The 22,684-nt window shown below is 31.2% G+C and overlaps 1 protein-coding gene across 1 annotated transcript; it reads left to right on the top strand.

Annotated features, from left to right (window-relative positions):
• Window positions 1–6,668: 6,668 nt before the first annotated feature.
• LOC134280043 (homeobox protein not2-like) lies at window positions 6,669–11,407 on the top strand. The gene is made up of 3 exons (XM_062762477.1): window positions 6,669–7,285; window positions 10,561–10,705; window positions 10,855–11,407. The coding sequence occupies exons 1-3, from the start codon at window positions 6,871–6,873 to the stop codon at window positions 11,123–11,125; spliced, it is 831 nt and encodes a 276-aa protein (XP_062618461.1). The 5' UTR covers window positions 6,669–6,870; the 3' UTR covers window positions 11,126–11,407.
• The last annotated feature ends 11,277 nt before the right edge of the window (window positions 11,408–22,684 follow it).

Here is a 22,684-nt window from a genome sequence, read left to right as displayed (position 1 = left end):
TCTAAAGGAAAAACAATAACAAAATTGAAATTGAGTCATTTTGGAGCTTTTTTCTGCATATTACCTAGAAATGTACCAAATTAATTACATCATATTTTAATATTGGTCCTTTGTGTCATATTTTTTTATTGATTTATCATATTCATCAACTCAACTTATATTAAAGCCAATTTCATATCTTTTTAAGAACATTAAATTTTTAGGGCACAAAAAAACCAAAACCGTACCTTCTTCTTTCTAAAATATTAGAATTTGTAAACCTTCTATGATGTTCAAAATTTTATCTTTCTGCAACCATCCTTATTAATCTATACAATTTTTTTTCACTTCAAATTCCATTCTTGTGTAATTTTGAACGAAAAATTTGAAAATACACAGTGAAATTTGAACGTTTTACTCATTTAAACATGACGCAAGTTGCTATTTGCAATATTTTGTCAATTTTTTTGTGTACCAAGAAAGAAAGACCCCCCCCCCTTTGTCATTGATTTTAAAACTACTGTTGCAAACATTTTGACGTCCACTGCTCTCGGAAGTTTTCATTCAACGATAAGTGAATTTTAATGCATTTTTAGCAGATAAAATATCCTAATAATTGATAAACCTCTTATTTTCTATCAAAGATTTAAACATATACTGACCACTGCATTTCAATTTTCATTAATGAACGCATGTCCCTTATGGTTTTGCATCTAAGTAATAAGAATATTTGCTGGGCAGCTTTTTCTCTTTGTAGAGAGAAACATCAGACATCAATAAAAATAGTGTTCAAATATCATATAAAGGACAAAAAATATATTTCAATTTTTTCTAAAAATTATTAACTTGATCCCTGGTATTATATTACTATATAAAATAAAAAAAGAAGAAAGACAAAATACATGTATACTCATCAATGAATTAAGATTAAAGCAAGGCAATTCATTCACTTTTGTCCATGTAATTTCAGATAAAAATGTTTTAATTTTTTATCTATAAAAGAATGAAAATATACACGCATGACAAATAATTTTAGATGTTATTTTTTTCCATCAGACCATATCACTTTTTAGCTTAATTCTTGCTGACAGCAGTAATAAGTTCAATTTACTTTCTTAACTGAAGTCAAAATGTTGTTCATTTATATACAAATTTGTATCATGTGAAACGCTATAATTTACGACAAAATGCATCCCAAATGACGCCATATATCCTTAAAACAGTAATTTACATACTCTGGTTCAGAATTCTGCGGTTTTTTGTTCTGAATTTTGACTCTCTGACATTGCAATATTTTCGTCTCCAGTCTGTCTCTTGGCAAGTCCATAAATTGGTCGCCCGTATTGGACTTCAAGTTTTAATATCTTTATGGTCAACTTTTATTACTTACCGATTGTGTTGAAATTAGACCTAAAGAAGCAACTGGACCACATGAGGAGTTTAGATAAAAAACACGAAATTTAGTAAGCGGTCATTTAACGGTGATGGTGGTAAAAGGTCGGGTATGTTACACTCTTTTTTCCAAAGGCCTCATGCGGAGTCCCGCTCCCGATTTAAAAAGACGAGCAAATTATTTGAACATTTAGTATGTGTAAATCCATACTTATTAGATTTAAATTAAATTACCAGATGGACGGCGAGAAAATCTAATTAGAGGTGGATAAAGTCGATCTATGTCCATTATATGAAAACGATTTCTTCTTGAATCAATGGTTTTCAAGTATTTGCTAATGCTGTGAAGACAATATTACCGTAGGACATATTGCTAAAATCATATGAAATGTTTTTATCCTCACCGTGTCTAAGATTAAACTGTTGATAATGATAACGACAATAAGGTGAAGATTTGTTCAGCAAATTATACCAATTTACAACACTCGAGTGTTAAAAAAGTACACCACAGGACATGTAGCAATATCAGATTTACGGTTTGTGTCTGGGAAAAGTAGTGTTAACGAAGTTAGGAAAAGTACTAAATATTAGTTGTTGGTACTTTACTAATTAGCACGGGTAAATTTCACACATTCTGAAACACGCTCACAGTATCACACAATTTTACACTATTCAATTAACTATTAAAAGAGTTGGTGAAAACCATTGCATTAATATAAATTAAATATACTAAACAACCAATTGAAGTCTTATCAATAATTAAGTACAATAAAAATTGGGCTAGTAAGATAATATATATTCTTATTAAAAGAATTTACAACCTACGTAAAATGTATATTTGAAAATAAATTTTCATTTCATTAAAGTCATGATTAACGTAATAGAAAGTCAGAGAGGAAAATAATTTGTCTGCTTTTCAACTGGAATAGATATTCACTTTATGATAACCCCATTACTGTGTGCATATCATTTAAAAATAAAAACGAAATATATATGCATTATGCTAATTATGGGTTTTAAATTAAGGCTAATCTATTCTGATTTTTTGTTCCAGAAAAGTTTAATTTGATTCTGTAAATTTTAAACACTAAACCTAATCGTCCTTCTGTTCTAAATGCTAATAATTGGTCGACGTAATTTCATTTTTAAAATATATTTTTATGTTTCATTTTTATTTTGTTTTCGACACTGTTTTCTTTCATCTTTTCTTTTCTTCTTTTCTTTCCTCTATTTTGATAATAGCCTTTCTGTATACAAATATGAAATATGATTGTTTTCTTTCATCTTTTCTTTTCGTTCCTCTATTTTGATAATAGGCCTTTCTGTATACAAATATGAAATATGATTATTGATTTACTTTAGGGAATCTATCACAAATTTTCTATTAAAAATATTTTTGATAAGATTTCAAGGCTGGCGCCAAATTTATATTCACGAGTTGTAATGCTCTGTTCGACCTTTTTTTTTTATTAATTCTATATTAATTGACCAAATTCCTTAGTTATATTGTAAACTTGGAGATATTACAAACCGAAATAAGATTAAAGAAATTGCTTAACCGGGAAATTCTGGAAAATACGAACCGAATTAGTCATATAAAATAACACGAGAATGAAGACAAGAATGCCTCTTCATTAACGAATATATTGTGTATTTACTGAGATAAGAATTTACTCCTTTTTCCGAATATTTCCTATAAAAACACCCAAGTATCGTTTGATATCGGCGCTAATCGAGTATATATACCCCCAAAGCAGGGTTTTAAGTGATAGTTTTATAATCAAAGATTACGCCATGTTCCCAATGTTTGTTTGTTAAACATTTTAATTGAGCGGAGTATCATTTTCCCCATTCAGAGATGAAACACAAATACCTTTGGGCCAAAACAACTATTTTCTATCGATGTGAAACTTACAGCCTGTATATTATTTTCGTCCATTTCTTTGGGAAATGTGTTAATAACTGGTATCAACATTATGCGAGTTGTAGGTCCCCAGTGCAAAAATTGTTTAGACTCAGCCAGGAAAATTGGTGGTTACTCATTCTAAAAACTAACTAATGAATAAAAACTCATTAGAAACCGTAATTGGTTTAAAAGAAAATCCTTCGACCCCACACCGTATAAGAAAATTTCAAAAATCACCGCTTCTCTTTCATCTATCCTTGGTTAAGAATATCTGTTTTCTATGAAAACAAAACTTAATTTACACTGTAATTTGTTCAGCTTATTGTGTTTTTCTGGTCATGTTTCAAAAATTGCATCACTAAAGTTTAAGATTTTTTTATCAGGACACATTTAATTCATCTTGGGTGACAATATGAGATCAAAAGGGAAAAACTGTCAACAAGTTTTGTCCAAGTTTACCACCTGTTTTGATTTAAGAATGATAAGACATCTACCACTCGTGGGAAAGTTAAAATCACAAGTGTGTACATGTATCTAATTTTTAAAAGTTTAAAAGTACATATACATCTACTGTATATGGTTTACTCTCCTTAAAAAAAAAAGACAAGAATGTATGCCTTGGAAATGCAAAAATCATGTTATTCATGGCTCACATTTTAAGACTATACGACTGGTACATGTATACATACTAAATGAAATTTGTCAAAAATAACCAAATGAAATAAAAGCATACTAGTGATGCAAAAATTAAATGAACACAATGTATGATCAGATTCATTTTTTTCTGTACCAAATCATACAATATATAGTTAGAATTTTTGTAAATTTCGTTTGTATGTAATTAATAAAAAAAAATATTTCTATATGAAAATTTTAAAAAGTATACAATTTAAAAGATGGGCAATACCAGGGTGTTTTATTTTCATATTATCATCTCCTCGAAGTCCATGTTTTACCATTAATTAAGGACAGAAAATTAAGATAAATCCATAAATTTGCTTATAGTTTCGCCTACATTGTCCAGCACTGAGTCTTTGACCGCAAAACGTGACTGAAACTCTTTTACATTCTTAAGAACGTGAACACTGCTCTAATAATAAAATCTTATACGGGCGTGCACATCAGAATTCTCCAGTCATCCTTATTTTCAATTCTAATTTATAAGCTGCGTTGTAGCACATTTGCCAACAACCTTCTCCAATACGAATATCATTTAGCATCCTACCCTACAAATACGTAACATTTTAAAATGCAATTATTAAAATTAAAAAAAAAATACACATAAAAATGTATTACACTAATTTCTTTACATTTATGACTGTGCGAATATGAAATTAAGAGTAATTAGAATGAATTCATTATTTGAACTGCAAGAAATTTACATGGTCATAAGACCATGGTATGCAAATTTTACAAAAATGCCAGGATGTTTTTTAATCCTAGTTTATTTGAATATATAATTTTCAAGGTAAAATTGAAAAACAGTTAATTAAGAGATATTTTGGAAGATATCCATCGTTAAAATTTTCGTTATAAAAATGTATCAAGTACATGTACAATTTTCCCCCATTTTATTGTTTCGATAGGTTTCCACGGAAATGTGAAAGTACTCAATAAACACTGAATTTCTTTTCAACTCCGAAGAAAATATATTTAAGGTTGATTACACGCGCCAATTGCGCTTATTGGAATTAGCACTAGATTATTTATCGCATAACAATGAAAAAATCGATCATTCTTTCCTCATCTGGGTTTTTAAGAAATGTGACACGTTTCAGCGAAATCTCGTTGATCCAATTTATACGCTTAAATGAAGGAACTTTTGTGTTTACACTGCGAAATTGACCAAAAGTACTCCGTATAGGTGATAATTAAAACTGTCTTAACAATTTTTCACTATCGCAAATACAGCACAAATAACTCATTCTAGACCTTATTCTAACTTAATTTTTGTTTGTATATGCATTAAATGATATATTTATCTGTTTATTTTGTCGGTTATAAATCTGCCATACTGTTAATTTTTCCTTTTCTCTTTTATTTTGCCTGCTTTGAAGTTGATGAAAGCGACTATGTAACAAATCTTTGAGGTCTTTTTCCGATCCTTTTTCCTAAAAATGTGAAAAATACTTAAGTCTCACACGCAGACGATAGTGCGTAAATTCACATCTACCGAAGGACATATTGGGGCACGTCCTCGACAAAATTCAGTTTGACATTTAGTTTTTTCTCATTTTTATTTTTAAATTGCGTACAATAAATGTTAATTATTGATACATTACGTAATTTGTTAATAAGCATTTTAGGCAATAAATGTATATGCTCTATGCCTCTGTAAAAGTTCTCGTGGTTTTTAGATAAATTCATATTATGCTAAATCTAAGATATAACTACTTATTCCAGATCATTATGTAAATCTTTCTGCATAAATGCATAAAATGCATGAACTACTAATGAAGTCCACCTTGGTATGCGCTGTCGCTTTAAGAAATGAAGTTAATGAATATCCTATTCATCATTAAATTCCTCGAAGTCGACGACTTTTAAAATTCACGAATTCTGGGGAGATTGATGGTGACATTTTATAGTATTTCATCAAGAGTTTTGCTTAATACTGAATAATTTTTTTGAGGTACCTTTATCATATATAAAGTCGCTTCAAGAGTACAGCTTATATAAGCAGGCGTATCGCATTTATCTTCATTTATATTTACGAAGTCAAATATACTTAATGAGATGATTACCTGCTCATTCATTTTAATGAAGTGTTGCATATTTGCATTTTATTTTGTATCTTAGAATATTGAGTGATGGTTTACAAAACACACCAAGACCGAAAATAAGTTCTGACCGATTTGTTCATTTGGAGTCAAAGCATGGATATTGGCCATGTGTTTTAAAATTGTTTTAAAAAAATCATTTTTAAAATATTGTATGATTAAAAAAGTAGAGATTCAAAGTGTTAACCCCCCCCCTTGATATACAGTGTAGTTTTATTTTATTATTAACCTGTCAAAGTTATTCATCATAATAAAAAAAATCCCATATTTAAATATTTACGCCTGTGTTATCTTTTTTATTTGTTTGTGGTAATAATGTGAGAAAATTGATGTTCGCCACAATTTACACACGTTTCAGCACCTTGAATAATTATTCCCATTTTACCTGAAAATGAAGTTTGCCTATTACATATTTAGATGTATGAAAAGTGCCTGTAGGTTATTAGAATGGTTTCGCATTATACGCTCTGGTGCAAGATCAGTCATTGATACGCCAAGCGTAAAGACACCAACCAATCAAAAGGCGGCCAAGAGAAAGCATGAAAAACACAATGTTTAAATATTCCCGAACTAATTGTTTACATTGGTTATAAGATTGTGGAAACTTCGATTTACAAGCATCAAATTTTATCCATCCCGCATAAGATACCAATCTACTTCAACTTTATAGGCATTGTGTTATCCTCAAAATAATTAAATTGTTTTAAAAAAAAAAAACAATTTCTGAGGAAGAAGTGGAAAATATCTTCTTGTGCTCTTGACTAAGAAATTTGACTTGTGGATATACATTCTCTATATTCTACCAATATAAAAATGAATGTTTTACCGCAGACTGGTTATCCGTTTCCTCCCGGATTTTGGCCTTTTGCGACATGTGCCGGAATGAAGACGATGGACCTACCAATCCATCCTGCCTTCATCCACACACCGTATCCGACATATGCAATCCCTCCATCCGCCACGGTCTCACCAATGATCCACCCAGGAGTTCGATCCAAAGCCGATTCTTTTACGATAGATGCTATTCTTAACAGAGACAAATCAGAGAGTATTTCAAGAAAGATAAAATCACCGAGTTATCTTGACAATGAGTGTGGAAAAGATGTTGACATTCATTCAAGGCGTCACCAGAGACTATTTGCCAATTCACATCCATACCTAGCATCCTCTGAAAAATCCTGCTCCGACCGTACATCAGTTAAAAGTCCCTCCGAAGTATTTGATGATGGTGAGTGCATTTTTATTTAAATTTTTGAAACTCTAATTATTTGAAAAAATTAGTAATTTAAAATATTTAATAATCTCAACAAAAGTATTCTTTTGTACAAGATTAAGCCATAGATGAAATGTCTTATTTGTGCATGTTTATTAAAAATCATTTTATAATCATATTGTCTAAAGTTTATAATAAGAAATGTTTAAAGTAATTTCATATGCAGGAAGGAATATCAAAATATTGAAATGATCAGAATATGAACAGAATATCAAATGATCAGAGTTAATTAATTAATGAAACTTATTTCATTGGTATTTGGTGGCACGTTCATTTAGTAAAAAATATTATGCACCATTTTTTTACGATACAAGAGTACTTTTTTACAAGTTATTACCAATCTCAAACATCGCGGTTCTTGACATCTACTTTCTGTGGGGGTGAATTATGCAGAGAAAAATTCTTATAAAAATGATTTGTAAACATTCAATGACAAGTTATAATATAAAAGTCGGAATGACAAACGTCAGTCGGAATAAAGACGGACTGAACCTGTCAACTGAGAGCCTTCTACGGCAAAACATTTCTCAGAGAAAGTTTAATCTGACAAGTACAAACAACCAGATACCATTAATTAACTGCTTTTCTTTTAAATGAATGTAAATTATGTATAGTCCTCTCTCTCTCTCTCTCTCTCTTTTAAAATTTTTATTTATTTTTTGTTTAAGATTTCATTTTAAAAAATCTTACTTATTTTAAAAAAATGAGAGGAATGGATTATTATTTACAAAGCTTCGAAAATATTCTCTTGAATTTCTTAAAATTTTTGCTTTCAAACATTTAAAAGAAAGTCTTTAGATATTAAGACGAAAACCAGAATACATAATGTATTTGGAAGTTATTCCAAATAATGTAATTGAACAATCCTGGGAATGCTTAAATCAGCTATGTCTGCTGCCCAGACCTATACACTTTTGTGAATGAAATAAATATATATTTTTTTTTAAATGATAAAAAAAATGTGCATGTGCGTAAGAATGCTTCTGTTTCTTTATATAAATATTTATTTCACTTATTTTCTTCCATAAAGAAAACATAATTTAAAGATAAAGAAACGATTATTTAAAATCTTAAGATGTATTTCATTCTAAAACAATCTAGATTCACTCTAATTTTTGAAATAAGAAAAAAAAGAGCGACGGATTATATTTACAGTATCTGTCAGTTAAGCCAGTGTCAAATCCGTAACCGTCAAAGTGCAGTGAAAGAAATACGTCTCTTCAATTATTTTGTTTGAATGATATTAAGTAATCAACTCTTGAGATTAAATTAAGTTTATATTGACTGTCTCTCAAGGTGTTTATAGTCCGAGAGGTGTGGCGTTTCGCCATCGGCGTCTCTTGTTTCACTGCTGTTTCACTGCTATTTCCCATTTTCTCCACAAAATTAAGTTTACACGTGGGGTAATGACATCCGAAAAAGAAAACATGCACGGCACGGTGGTGGTCGGTTAGATTTATGGGATGTATGGAACTTCTATTGTAAATAATTTATATCCTCGTTAATTTGACTCCTGTAAATCTAGCAACGTTTGTGTAAAAACTTGGTTTCGTTTATAACAATTCAGAAAATTACATTCTCTTTTAAACTGCAACAAAATTTGTCTTTAATATGTTTTAACACAAATGTTTAATCAAACTTTTTTTTTTTGATGCAAAAATCTATTCGTTTTATTTGAGTCATTTTTTTTTGTCCTTATGCTTTAATTCAAAATTGAAAGAATACGAATATGGGGGAAATTTTCTCACGTGAAATATTTCTGAGATGGTCCGTCGATCTGAAAGTAAATAAACTTTTAATATCATTATTGTAAGTTCATTTGTAAAAGGGTTTCGTCTCTCGTTGCGCGATTTGTCGTATTGTGGTTGAAATTCCCAAAACCATAATTATCAGTTCATAAATGTTCTGTCTTCACCACCCCCTTGCAATTTTGCGAAGCATTAAAATTCATAACTCTGTTCTAAAATAGGTCGCGAAAAGTCACCTGTTTCATTCAAATTTTCATAAAGCGATCATTTGGCTTTTTTAACGACAACCGCAAACAACACACAGATGTTACTTATATTACGACACTCTAATTACTCATTTCTCCCCCTTAATTTTATTCTTAAAACCACAGACCCATAATCTACTGTTTTCAAAAGAAAATCTGTAAGGGACGTATGAAAGAGCAATGTTTATCTTTTTCACGAAAAGTTCAAATAAAACCTTTAAAACCCTGAAATTAAACAATGCTTTTCAGCAAAAATAAATAATTTAAATGGCACGTTACTGGAGGAAATAAAACCGAGACTGTATAGATAAAAATTGGGATTTAGTTTTTCAGAATTCATAAAATAGCCACAGAGAGTAATTATTGATTAAATAACTTCAATCATTGACAAAATAAGGTGAAAAGACACCGAATTTTCCCAATAATTTTATTTGGTTACGAAAATTATAGACCTTGAATTAAACCTTTGACAAGGTTTAGATCCCGTTTGATTTCATTATCACGATCCGACATAATAAGGAGAAAAATCTCACCAAGTTTATAACTTATTCAGATGCATTTAAAAACGACAGCTAAAACATATAATTTAACGCCAATTTTGATTTTTTTTATTATTATTTAAAATTCTGAATTCAAGTTTGCTTCTCCGCCTATTTTACACAGTCTGTGCGAAAGAAAATCAATTAAGTACAATAAATGAGCGGGGATTTTCCATTTAACACACAGTTCTCGGGCAGATAAATGGCAAGTAAACATAATAAAAATGTGGTAAAAATGAGAATGGTGCAAAAGGGGCGTGTTCTCTGTGTCAACATGTTCCTAATTCTCACGCTTATGAATTTATACGGTTACAAAATGACACAATCTAGCTATCGAAAACAGCTTGTAAAATCGGTGTGAAAATAAATCGACAAGATTTTGGATTTGAAAGCTTATTTATGAGAAAAAAAATGACAACAAATGATTTTTTTTTACAAAGATTCAACAAAGTAACACCTGGCTTTCTTATAAATAATTATACATGTACACGTGTACACATCATCAAAGAAATTTTCAGGTTGCACAATTTTTATAAAACATAAATTGAAGGAAGGGCATATTTTAGGCATCAAATAAATAAAATAGATAAAATAATAAAGAATAAATATCTATAATGATACAATTTTATACAAAATATACAAATGCAGTCTGAAGCATCTGAATCTTACTTTTATACCAATTATTCTGTGTTTTTCAGATCAAAAAGATGACAAAAAATTGGAATGTAAACAGGGTTGGAAACAGGGCAAAGGAAAGAGAGTACGCACAATCTTCACCCCTGAGCAACTGGAACGACTAGAGGCGGAATTTGAAAAACAACAGTATATGGTTGGAACAGAGAGGTATGCTTATTACGAATTATTATGGCATAAAACAAACTGCAAACGTCAAAATTTTATTCTTATATTTCCACTTCAAAACTAGCTTTCTAAGGTTCTTTTAGAGATCAAAAAGTTATAATAATTTTCTTATGTTTCTGAATTAACAACAGGTACTATTTGGCTTGCTCCTTGAACTTGACCGAAGCCCAAGTGAAAGTTTGGTTCCAAAACAGGAGAATCAAATGGCGGAAACAGACACTGGAACAGCAGCAAGCCAAGCTTGCCCGATTCGATCTCTTTAAAGATTCCCTGGAATCGGAATCAGGATACAGTGATTCAGACGATGATAATTCTAACAAAGGAACCAGTTTTCCCACGTCTCCAGATCAGCGATGCGTAACGGCAGAAGTTCCGTCAAATGCTTACACACCACCGTATTAGGAACTGTTGTGTGACGTCATTTTTCAGATCAGTATTAAACAAAAACGAATGTAAGCCAATGTCCGCTTATGAAAGAGTGAGTGCATTGCAATGTGCCCTTAGTCACATGACTGAAAAAATATGTTGTTTTGTGTGATGCTTCTTATTAGTAGTGCTTTGGAAGGTAGAATCTGTGAGCACTTTGTTGTTGTTAAGTTTGAGTATAATTTGTGGATTATGAATTTGTAAATATTCTTAATTTATTTATCAATAATGTATAAGATTAGATTTTAATAAAAATATTACCAGTATGAAACAAAAAGTATGTCTTATTGTCTGTTCTGCTCTATAAGTTCTGGAGCAAAGTATTATAAATATATAAAAATTTCAAGAACACCCCCCTTTCCAAGAATTAGACAAGAAACTGGTTGTGTTTTTCAAACTAAATTTTGCGTTAGTTTAGATAGAATTAAAAGAGGTACTTGTATGTTACAACCAATAACACATTTTTAATGAAGTAATATGCCTCACCAAGTTTATACAATACTGTTGACAGGGAAATTTTCGCCCCAGTTTTATTTTCGCACCTTTCGCCCTCTCCTTGATTGGGCGAATTTAAAACGGGACGAATTCAAATTACGCCTCATAATTTCTTAAACAGAGCTTTGACTGGGCGAATTTAAAACGGGGCAAAATTGTTCACAAGTTCAAAAGGGCGAAAATAACCCTGTATACAATAACCTCATAAAACTTTAGAATATGTTTCCTTGAATATCACGATTCTAAGATATTACAATTTAAAAGTATGGTTCATGAAAGGCACATCACAGGTGTTACAATGCTGATGAAGCTAAACATTTCTTTTTTGCTGAGAGCAACTGAAAAATAAATAGGAAATTAAAACAAAATCTGCGTAGAATTTTGCAGATGCTGTACTCATTGTACAATCAAGATATAGTCTGATAAAATTTTCAACTTGAAGCGTCAATTTCTCTGAGTAATTTACTAGCATAACTTTTAGTTTAAGGTATTTCCTTCCTCCTATGATGTCATAAGTTTTTGCAAAAACTGTTATTAATTTAAATTCATGCCAAGTAGAACAATAATCTTTATAAGAATAATTCTTAAAAGCTGTAATGATAAATAATGTTAAGAAAAAGAATTCTTAAAAATGTTTCTTTTCTTTTTTTTAAGCCATTATACAATCTTTAAAAATGTTGACAAGGGCAATAACTCCTTCTCAGGTATCTTCATTCAGGCATTTTCTTTATTGTACTTCTTATGTAAAATAGTTTCCCTGGTCTTCACAATTTAAAAATATCATAGAAGTAGCAAGTATTTCGGAACTTTCTGCATCAGAATTTTGCATTTGAACCAGTTTTTACATAATTTTTGTCATGATAATGTTTACAAAAAATGTACATTTTTTATGTTGACATACACATCTGTTTATTTATGTCTCCTATCTTATAAATCAAATACTCAGTAATATGTCGACTTATACATTTTTTGCAATAATTAGTAAATTTAAACTATATCAAATGAAAATAAATGCAGTTTTTGTGAACCATTAAAATTGTGAGGGTGGAAAAACCTTAATATGCTGATTGAGCATTAATTAAGTTGATCAAAAAGCAAAATAAAATTCTGTTTAAGTGTAAGTCTGTTCTTATTTTCATGGTGCAAATAAAAATAAAAACAAAGGATAAAATACATGTACTTTTCAATATTGTTTGATATCCTTGGTCTAACCTGGCCACCACTGTATCATCAACAATCAAAATGAATTTGAATTACTAAACCTATATTTCATCAGTCCAAAAATCCATACAAATTCTTACAAACAAAGATAACTTTAGTATATAGTGGGTTCCAAAACGATGCTTTATCAAACCTCTTTAATCTTCATTGAAATATTTACATCAGTGAAGAAGAAACTACAGGAGTACTGTACAACAGTATATTTTATAAGTGATGTAAATCAGATATGTGTTCTTAGAAACTGGATGGAACTTTCGGAAAATTTAATATGACTAAATTTTACCAAAAATTTTACCAAAATCAATAACATAAAACCGTACGATTTTTCAACACTTTATACATTCAACAATTTCCAATGATAAACTTAATTCCGGGCTTTCTGACAAAGACGGCTTATTTTGCAATGAAAATGGAACCCGTTATACTTACCTTGGCACTATTTGCAAAATTGTTTTGCTGAAAGTTCATTTTTTAAAAAAAATTGAAGATCAGATCTTCCAGCAGACCATGAGTATCAATTTGGCCCCGTTATTAGCAGACCTATTTTTGTATTGCCATGAAGCAGACTTTATTCAAAAACGTCTGTATGAGAAGAAAATGCTTGCTGTGGCCTTCAATCCGATACATGTATGTCGATGACGGATTTTGAATGAACAATTATGAGTTACTTACGAAAGCCCAGAAGGCTCATTCGAGATTCGAGTTTCCAAATACGAGATTCGAAATTCGAGATTCAAATTTCGAAATTCGAGATTCAAAATTCGAGTTTCGAGATTCAAGATCCAAACGAACCAATCAAAAGCGGGTTCAACATTTGATTATTTCCCTTTATTATGTTTTTACTATCAAGAAATAGTTCAATATAATTATATCAAATGGGTCATTTGATTAAATTACAATGCAAGAAAAAGTGTTATATATGTTAGAGGGAAATTTAAATAATTAATGGAATTTTGATCAGCAAAAAATATTTTTATTTATATTATAGATTCTTAAATATTAAATAGATTTCATATATCAGGAGTATATATATTTTTGAATTGTCTACTAAACTTAATATTTATGCATTTCCTGTGTTAGGAAAACCACAGGTACTTGTGAAAGGTACCACCCCCCCCCCTCCCCCCTCGATATTCCTAGGGCTTATTGGACATTTTTTTCACAAGTTTTATTTATTAAACTTATTCATCATGTATACAATAACAAAAAATTGTAAAATCCCCAGAATAATCGCTCAACACCCCCCCCCAAATACCCACTATACATTATAAGAGAAGGATATGCCACTCCAGTCTGTTTATGTTGTACCCCCACTGGTGTTGAATGCATTTATTTTGTTTTAACTTTATATGTCGATTCACACTGTCTCTACATATACAATGTATTTCCAGGGGCGGATCCAGGAATTGAAGTTAGGGGGGCGCCAGATTCAGGCAGGGGGTCTGGGGGCCGCCTTGAGGCCCCCAGTGGGTCCAGGGCAAAGCCCTGGTGGGGGCCCAGGGGGCGAAGGCCCCGGAAGCTCTTGGATTCTAGAGGTTTTGTAGGGTAACAATGAGGTCTACCGAATAGACATTTAAAACATTTTCTCGACAAACTATGTTTTATGCTAACTTGGACAATTTTAAGGGGGCGCGCGCCGGGTGCGCCCCCCCTTAAATCTGCCACTGATTTCTGTGTTAGTCCATGCTATCGGACTGACTCTGCATCACGTAATAATCCCACATTTTTTCCGTAAACAGCTTTCTTTCTTGTAAAGTGGGGGTAATAAATAGTGTTTTTTTGTTTTGTTTTTTTGGTTGAGCGATTATTCTGGGGGTTTTACGCCAACGATTTTTTTCGTATTGTAAGGCTACACATAACAGAGAAATAAGCCCCGGGGTTCAATATCAAGGGGGGGGGGGTCTTGTCCACACGTACCTGTGTTTTTCTAAAAATTAAGACAAGAAACATGTATTGACGTAAGCGTCAAAAATCGGCCGCAAACCAATTAATGTTCCTTTTATGAAGCAACTAAAGACTATGGTGGTCTGTTTTTAAAATATCTTATATTTATCTTTTAATATATATCCTCGTGATATTAAAAGCTTGTGCTCTACATTGCATGATTTTCTTAATTATATAATGCATGTTCAGTATTAACCCCTGGTACTCTGCGTCAACAACTTTTGAACCGTGGGCCTGTATGGCATTTACATTAAAAGTTTAAAACTAAAATTAAATGTAATCTACAACTAGATATGCAGTGTAGTTTAATTTAATAAAAATGCAGCAAATATGTTGGTATCCTTGCTCTCTCTTAGAGGAAAAAACTAAACTCCCTCTAGATCCGCCACTTCATTTCTTCTCTTTGAGTTGTAGCGGGAAAATTCTTGGCACATTGTAAAACGTGCATTATCCTCGTCTGCTAAGGGCCAAATCTTGTAATATTTTGTAGCCTGCTAAGTCTTTTAATGAATTTACATTTAACCATATTTTTCAAAATGTTTATAAGTGTACATATGTACACGTCATTTTAAAATAAATACGTACAACTAATCCCGTTTGAATAGAGAAAGTAAAATTGTGTAATATACATAACGCGGTCTTTGATTTAGACTACGCCCAACACATGTCTTAATTTTCTCCGCACTTCAAACATATCTAAATTTCTAAGTCAGTATTGGATGAATTATTTACCTCATTCTTCATAAGAATTTTTAATTTTATGTGTATTGTGCGTTTTTCTTTAACCTTAAGACCGTCTTTTTAATATACTATTATATTAATGTTAAATATTTTTTATTTAAATTGTTTTAACTCCGCAGAAACGCACAGCGACTTCGAACTTTCATATCATATAACCGACCATCTCCTGGCGGCCGGTAATTTGTCATCAATACAAAAATATAATTATATACTCCTGATATATGTAATCTATTTAATATTTAAGAATCTATAATATAAATTGAAATATTCATTGCGGATCAAAAATCCATTAATTATTTAAATTTCCCTCTAATATATATAACACTTTTTCTTGCATTGTAATTTAATCAAATGACCCATTTGATATAATTATATTGAATTATTTCTTGATAGTAAAAACATAATAAAGGGAAATAATCAAATGTTGAACCCGCTTTTGATTGGTTCGTTTGGATCTTGAATCTCGAAACTCGAATTTTGAATCTCGAATTTCGAATTTTGAATCTCGAATTTCGAATCTCGTATTTGGAAACTCGAATCTCGAATGAGCCTTCTGGGCTTTCGTAGTTACTAGTACTTTCATTCATTTGTCGCTCCGATTCATCCCAATGAGCTTGAAATAGAGCTGTTTGATACGCCCGTTTTATATTTGGATATGAAAAAGATCAGAAAAAGACATAATGGTTATCTAACAACAAAGCTTTATGATAAATGCTGACTTCAACTGACCTCAACTCTTAAACCGGAAACTTCCCTTACTTGTGTATCAATATACCCTTATCAAATGCATAAGGTCATAAAGTGTTTATGTCTCTCAGATGCTTCGATATGCAAGAACATGCTCCATGTATAAACAATTCTTAAACGAGATAATTAAGTTTTTTAAGAAAAAGTGATAATAGAACAAGAATTATAACAACATTCCCCTTTAAAGTCATCATTTCGGAAGTTCTATATCGGATGTAAGAACTTTGTCACCAATACAGTCTATCAAGTCAAATACTGAGTGGCCTTCGACGTACAAATTGTATGTTATATATTATGTGCACACTGAATTGCATACTAAATTCTCCCCTATTCATGCTCATGACAAGGAGCACAAGGCTTTTTCACTCCTCCATGGCATCTGATCCTACCTCTGATGTTTTTTGGAGGTCCGTGTTTGTTCTGCTCTCGATTTGTTTTTTGTTTTTTTGTTTTGTTTTTTTTGTTTAAAAACAAACATTTTTTTTCTAAGATCAGTCTATATACAATGTATTTCATATCATAAAAAGATAATTATTTTTTAACTAAAGACAATTTATTATTAATTATTTGTTATTGAATTTTAAGAAAATATTTATCTCTTTATTATTTATCCGTTTTTATACCAGTTAATCATAACAATCTACTTATCTTCCCTGGTGTTACTACCGTAACAGTTCTTTTTTTGACTTGCATCAGTACGGACTGAATTTTCAAGTTATTTTTCCTCTTTTATGTGAAAATTCCATGGCTACAAGGTAATGTATATAAACTTTAAACCTTTATTTGCAAATTCCCTGACTGTTCATTACGAGGGATAACTCATACTTGAACATGAACAACACACGTCTTGATATAGATAATTTAGAAAAAAAATAGAGAGTTGACAAAACACGTGTCCTAATTATTCAAAAGAAATGGCGTTGTATTATAAAATAGAAATGTATACAACCTAAACAATGATCGATTTAATATCATTTAGTCTCACTACAATTAAAAAAAATGAATGCGATTATTTGAGAGAGATAACAAAAACATTTTCACTTTCGAACAAAATTCCTATGATGCATTTGCATCTGTTTATAAAGCTTTATAACATTTCTTCTTTTAAAATTTAGCCGCCAATGTCTAATTAAGCGATTAGAACTGTATCCTTTTGGGGGAAATTTTTTGCATGCCTTTCATGGGGTCAGTTATTAAACTACACAGTTGGTGTAGATGTTGGAGAGTACTTTTAAACACCAATAAATCTAAGTGTGTACATTTTAATAAAACTAGGTCAATGGCAGCCAATTTTGAATTCACTATTGGACTAAATAAGTTAGAAACAGTTAAAAATTATAAGTATTTAGGTATAACATTTACGCACACTGGTAATTTCATGAAAAATGCAGAAAATCTTGCTAGAGCAGGGGGGCGTGCACTAGAGAAAATTATATCTTCGATTCATAGTAATAAAGATTTCAGGTTTAATGCTTATGAAAAACTATTTTACTGTTGTGTTCATACCTGTTTTGGATTATGCATCCAGTGTCTGGGGTTACAAAAAATTCCAACCTATAGATAATATTCAGAACAGAGCTATTCGGTATTTTATTGGGGTTCACCGTTTTGCTCCTACATTGGGGGTTTATGGAGACACTGGATGGATTCCAAGTCAATATAGACGTTGGATAAATGTAATCAGATATTGGAATAGAGTTTTATCCTTTGACAATGATCGAATTACAAGAATTGTATTTGAAGTTGATTACAATAAGTGTAGGAATAACTGGTGCAGTGATTTGAAAAATATATTACACCAACTAGAGCTGGATTACTATTTCGAGTCAAAGCTTATAGTAGATATAAATATGGTCCAATCAAAAATACACAATTATTACTCAAACCTTTGGAGCAATGAGATTTTAAGCATCCCCAAACTGCGGACCTATATTAATTTTAAAACAACGTTTGGTAGGGAAAATTATGTAGTACTTGATATGCCTAAAAATTTACGTTCAATTTTAGCACAATTTAGATGTGGCATTTTACCTTTACGAATAGAAACCGGTATATATCATGGTGAATCTGTTGAGGATCGAATTTGTACACTTTGCTTTAGAAATAATGTAGAAGACGAAATTCATTTTTTACTGCATTGTGCTTTATACTCTGAATATCGATCAAAACTTTTTGAAAACACTGGCATTAATCAAATGGGGTGGTCATATATGGATTTACAATGTGCACGTATTTCAAATTATCCTAGACAGGTTGCAAAGTACTTGTATTTTTCATTTATGCGAAGACAGTCCTTTATGTTCAGAAAATAATAATAATAATGTATTTCAACGTCATTTTCATCCACCAATAATCCTTATAACAGACACTACCAATCGTACAATACAAAATGTATAGATATATATTTATCACAATTATGTTTATTTTTCATGCACTTTTTGTTATTCTCTTAACGTTGTTCTCCTTATTTTCTTTATATATTGATTTTCAATTTTGTGTTTAAAGTGGCATATAGGGTGTTGATTGTTATTTTATACAGTTTGTAAACAAAAGAATTTAATTGTACACATGTCACTATAGATAAATAAATTACTTACTTACTTACTTACTTACTATTAACTATAATGTGTCTTGCTATGATGTACATATTTGAAAAAAAAATGTTTAAGTAACTGATATTTTTAAGCATATAAACAACCTCTAGACAACAAATTTCTAAAACATTTTACATTATACACATGTAATATTTTCATTATTCTTATTTTTTTCTGTTTTGTTCTCTGATGAATTATTCTTGTACATGTTTATAAACAATACACAAAAATACAGACAAACTGCATACGAAAAATAAAAATAGATATAGAATAACTCTCTTTGATTCAGTTGAATTATATCTCCTAGAGAGTGAGAGAAAAATAACACAACTTTACTGCTTTATAAAAAGACGCTCTTGTCTAATCCTCAATTATAAAAGTAATCAAGCATTCAAATGAAGATGATGAATACTCAATATTACATTGGTTTGGTGACTAATGGTGCGGACCTAATATAAACATCGTCGAAAGCTTTCATTATCACCCCTATAATTGACAATGCACCACCATTATTAGGAATGGCTTACAATTGTTTGATTTGCCTCTCTATTTCATTTACATTTTTCTTTCGGCGTACAGAAAATTGATGAACAATTTATATTCAAGTATTTGCATGTAAACGTTAAAAATGCCGATCATTGTTTTATTGGGAATTTAATTTGAGGCTATTTCTTCGTTAATAATGCGGGTCATGAAATATGCAAGGGTCATGTTTTATTTCCACATGGAAAGACCGATGCCAACCCTTATTTATTTTAGACAAGACTGAAAATGATTGTAAATTCAAATGAATTTTCAAATATTACATGAAACGTTTATTAGTTAGCAGGCATATAAATAATGGTTCTTATGGCTCTGAAATCACAACATTTTACCAAATTCAACAACATGAAAACTTACGACTTTTTAACTTTCTGTACAACTAATCCAAATGATACATAAATGTCCAGGCTTTCTGACATCATTGATAGCTGCTTTTTCAATAAAAATGGCTATTTGCAGAATTACTTAGTTTAAAACCAATCGTACTTTAAAGTAGTCTGAAGTTGATATTAAAATATGCTCGAGTTTCTGATTTACGATACCTATAATTATGGTTTTTGGAGACCAAGTCTTCCAACAATCTATTGGAATTCCAATATTGGGTATCAATTGCGTCCCGTTATTAACGAACCTCTTTTGTGTTCAAATGAAGCAGAATTTGTTCAAAATCTTTTACGTGAAAAAATCCCCACTTGCTGCGGCCTTAAACTTGACATTTAGATATATACATATATCGACGAAGTGTTGTCAATTAACAATAATTATTTCCATTTGATAAATACCCGTGAGCTTAAAAATACCACAGAGACTATCACAATTGTTTCATAATGGAATATTTTACAAAAAAGAGACGTTACTAGTGATCTAACAACTGCACTTGATGGTAAAGTGATGATTTTAACTTTCAATCGTCAGCTTCCTTTACTTATGAGCAATATACCTTAAGTTTGTCATCTGCATACGGAGTTAATATCTCTAAATCTGTTTCGATACGGAAGAGTATGTTCTACGTATTAACAATCTCTATAACGAGGTAAGTTATTGACAAAGAATTTGATGAAGCAACAATATCAACAGTCTCCTTTAAATGCAACATTTCCTAAGTTCTATGGTCGATATAATGATCTTGCAATCAATAACAATTTATCATTATTCTCATACTGTTTGTTAGGCCATTATTAACACACTAGATTGTCCATGAATAAGACCGGTCAACAGGGGATGCTCATTCATCCATGGTACCTGATCCCACACCGTATGTTTTGGAGGTCAGTGTTTGCTCTGCTCCTATTTTGTAATGTAAATGGGCTTTTGAGCTTGAATATTGCTCATTATCTCCTTAGATTTCATGTATACATTTAATTATCATGCTGCGAACTAGTAGTACAAATATAATATAATATAACATATTAAGCATTACCAATCACAAATTTAAGAAAACCAAAAATTTTTGTTTAAGGGTATTACCTAGACTCGTACATGTACTGTAGATGTTTGCATCAAAATATTGCACATCTTCAGTTGTAAGTTATAAAGTTTCTATTTACGAATAATACTGATCTAATAAAAAAAATACAAAGAGGGTTTTTTGAACGCAACCACAAATTGATAGGTGTCTCACACGACTGAAAATAATCTTAATAGATCCCAGGCGTGTTTTTTTTTTTTCAAATAATTTCCAATCTTAAGTTGAAAATGAGAAAGACAAAATAATTAATATATCACCATTTATCCTCTTTTAGCATAAAAAGATAAAATTAAATCTGCATGATTTGGCCCTGTCAATTCCTGAAAATCAAACTTCATTATTAAGCAGCGAAACTTTGGCCAAATATTTATTAGGTGTTAAACCTTTGGTCGCCGTCTTGATTTTTGGGAAGGAAACAGCGCGTGCTTTATCATAAACATCAAAACCGGATGCGGTAATGCAAAAATACCAAATTTCAAAGAAATTTAGACCTTTTTACAGCGATTTTTTGTAGGCGCCAACCTTGAACCATGATGAAATTTTAAACACAGTTAAAATGATACATGTTATTCCATAATTCATTTCGTTTTTGATGGTTCACGTATGGCGTCCTACTTAAATGATACTTTTCAGTACTTTGATGCCTGACTTGTGTAAAAGATAATTTCCGGATTTTTTTTCTCTCAGTACGGCCTAGTAGAAATAGAGGTTAAACTTAATTAGTCATATTAAATGATTTATTTTTTAATTAATTTAATTTAAAAATAAGATTCCCTCCGTATGACAAAACAGCTTTTAAAAGGATATCACTAGATGGTATGGCGTAAAAGAAGTCGAACATGAGTTATCGTTCATATAACGAGTTATCGTTCATAAGATGCGTAATACGTCATCACTAGAGACATATTCACTCGTACATGGAATATTCCACATGTTTTAAAATAAACAGAAATAAAATAAATATTCGTTAGTAATATTTATTCGATTGGTAATTTATATTTATTTCATATGTCATTTACAATGGGGTTATTAAGTTTCAATCCGTATGCCGAAAAGTGGGAATGTCCGTATATATAAACAATTTATCAATATAAATTAATCATCAAACAAGGATAAATTATAGACAATCGTGGATTGATTTTAATGAAAAATAAAAAGGAGTTGAGGTAAAGTACTGGATATATTTCCTTTCTATATATTTATTTGTATTTCGGTTAATGCAGTTTGGTTGTTATGTGTATTGCGAATGGAGAATGTAGAAGGGGGGGGGGGGTATTACCTAGTGGAGACAGGCATCTATCGTTAAATGTGGTCATGTAAGAAAAACACCCAAACGTGTTTAAATGCTGCCTTAAGATCCTTGCTCCAATTTTTCACTCATGGGAACACTAACAATTGCCGTTCGAAAGCTGGTCGACACCCTGGGCCATTGAGCAGTGATCGAGGGACCTTTTTCGTGCCAGCACCAACAGCGACAGGGAGGTGTGGAGCGGTTGTTTGTCAGAGTTAAGGAGCCCACAACCACACTAGAATTATTGAATTATTAAATCTTATGTATATATAGTAAAGAAAAGGGGGTCCTGGCCCCCTGCACAGTGAGGGACCTTTTTTGTGCCAGCACCAACTGTGACAAGGGACCTCGGTTTATACGGTCTCATTGGAGGACCGGTCTCCACGTCCTTCAGAGGGATTCAAACCTGCAACAAAAGGATTATCTTTTTAATCCGCGACTTTAAAGCAGACTTTCTTATTACCATTTCACACGGCGATGCAGATTTCAGT

This window comes from Saccostrea cucullata, unplaced genomic scaffold (genome assembly GCF_032062105.1).
Source record: "Saccostrea cucullata isolate Sc308-1 unplaced genomic scaffold, CSIRO_AGI_Scuc_v1 ctg119, whole genome shotgun sequence".
NCBI classification, from domain to species: domain Eukaryota; kingdom Metazoa; phylum Mollusca; class Bivalvia; order Ostreida; family Ostreidae; genus Saccostrea; species Saccostrea cuccullata.
Note: the sequence above shows the minus strand (reverse complement) of the source record. Positions and strands in the feature narration are given on the sequence as shown.

Excerpts from the sequence above, each read along its gene's own strand:
- LOC134280043 (XM_062762477.1), top strand. The coding sequence starts at position 6,871 with ATGAATGTTTTACCGCAGACTGGTTATCCGTTTCCTCCCGGATTTTGG. Across the intron at positions 7,286-10,560 it reads CTCCGAAGTATTTGATGATG|ATCAAAAAGATGACAAAAAA; the intron begins GTGAGTGCATTT and ends TGTGTTTTTCAG. Across the intron at positions 10,706-10,854 it reads TATATGGTTGGAACAGAGAG|GTACTATTTGGCTTGCTCCT; the intron begins GTATGCTTATTA and ends AATTAACAACAG.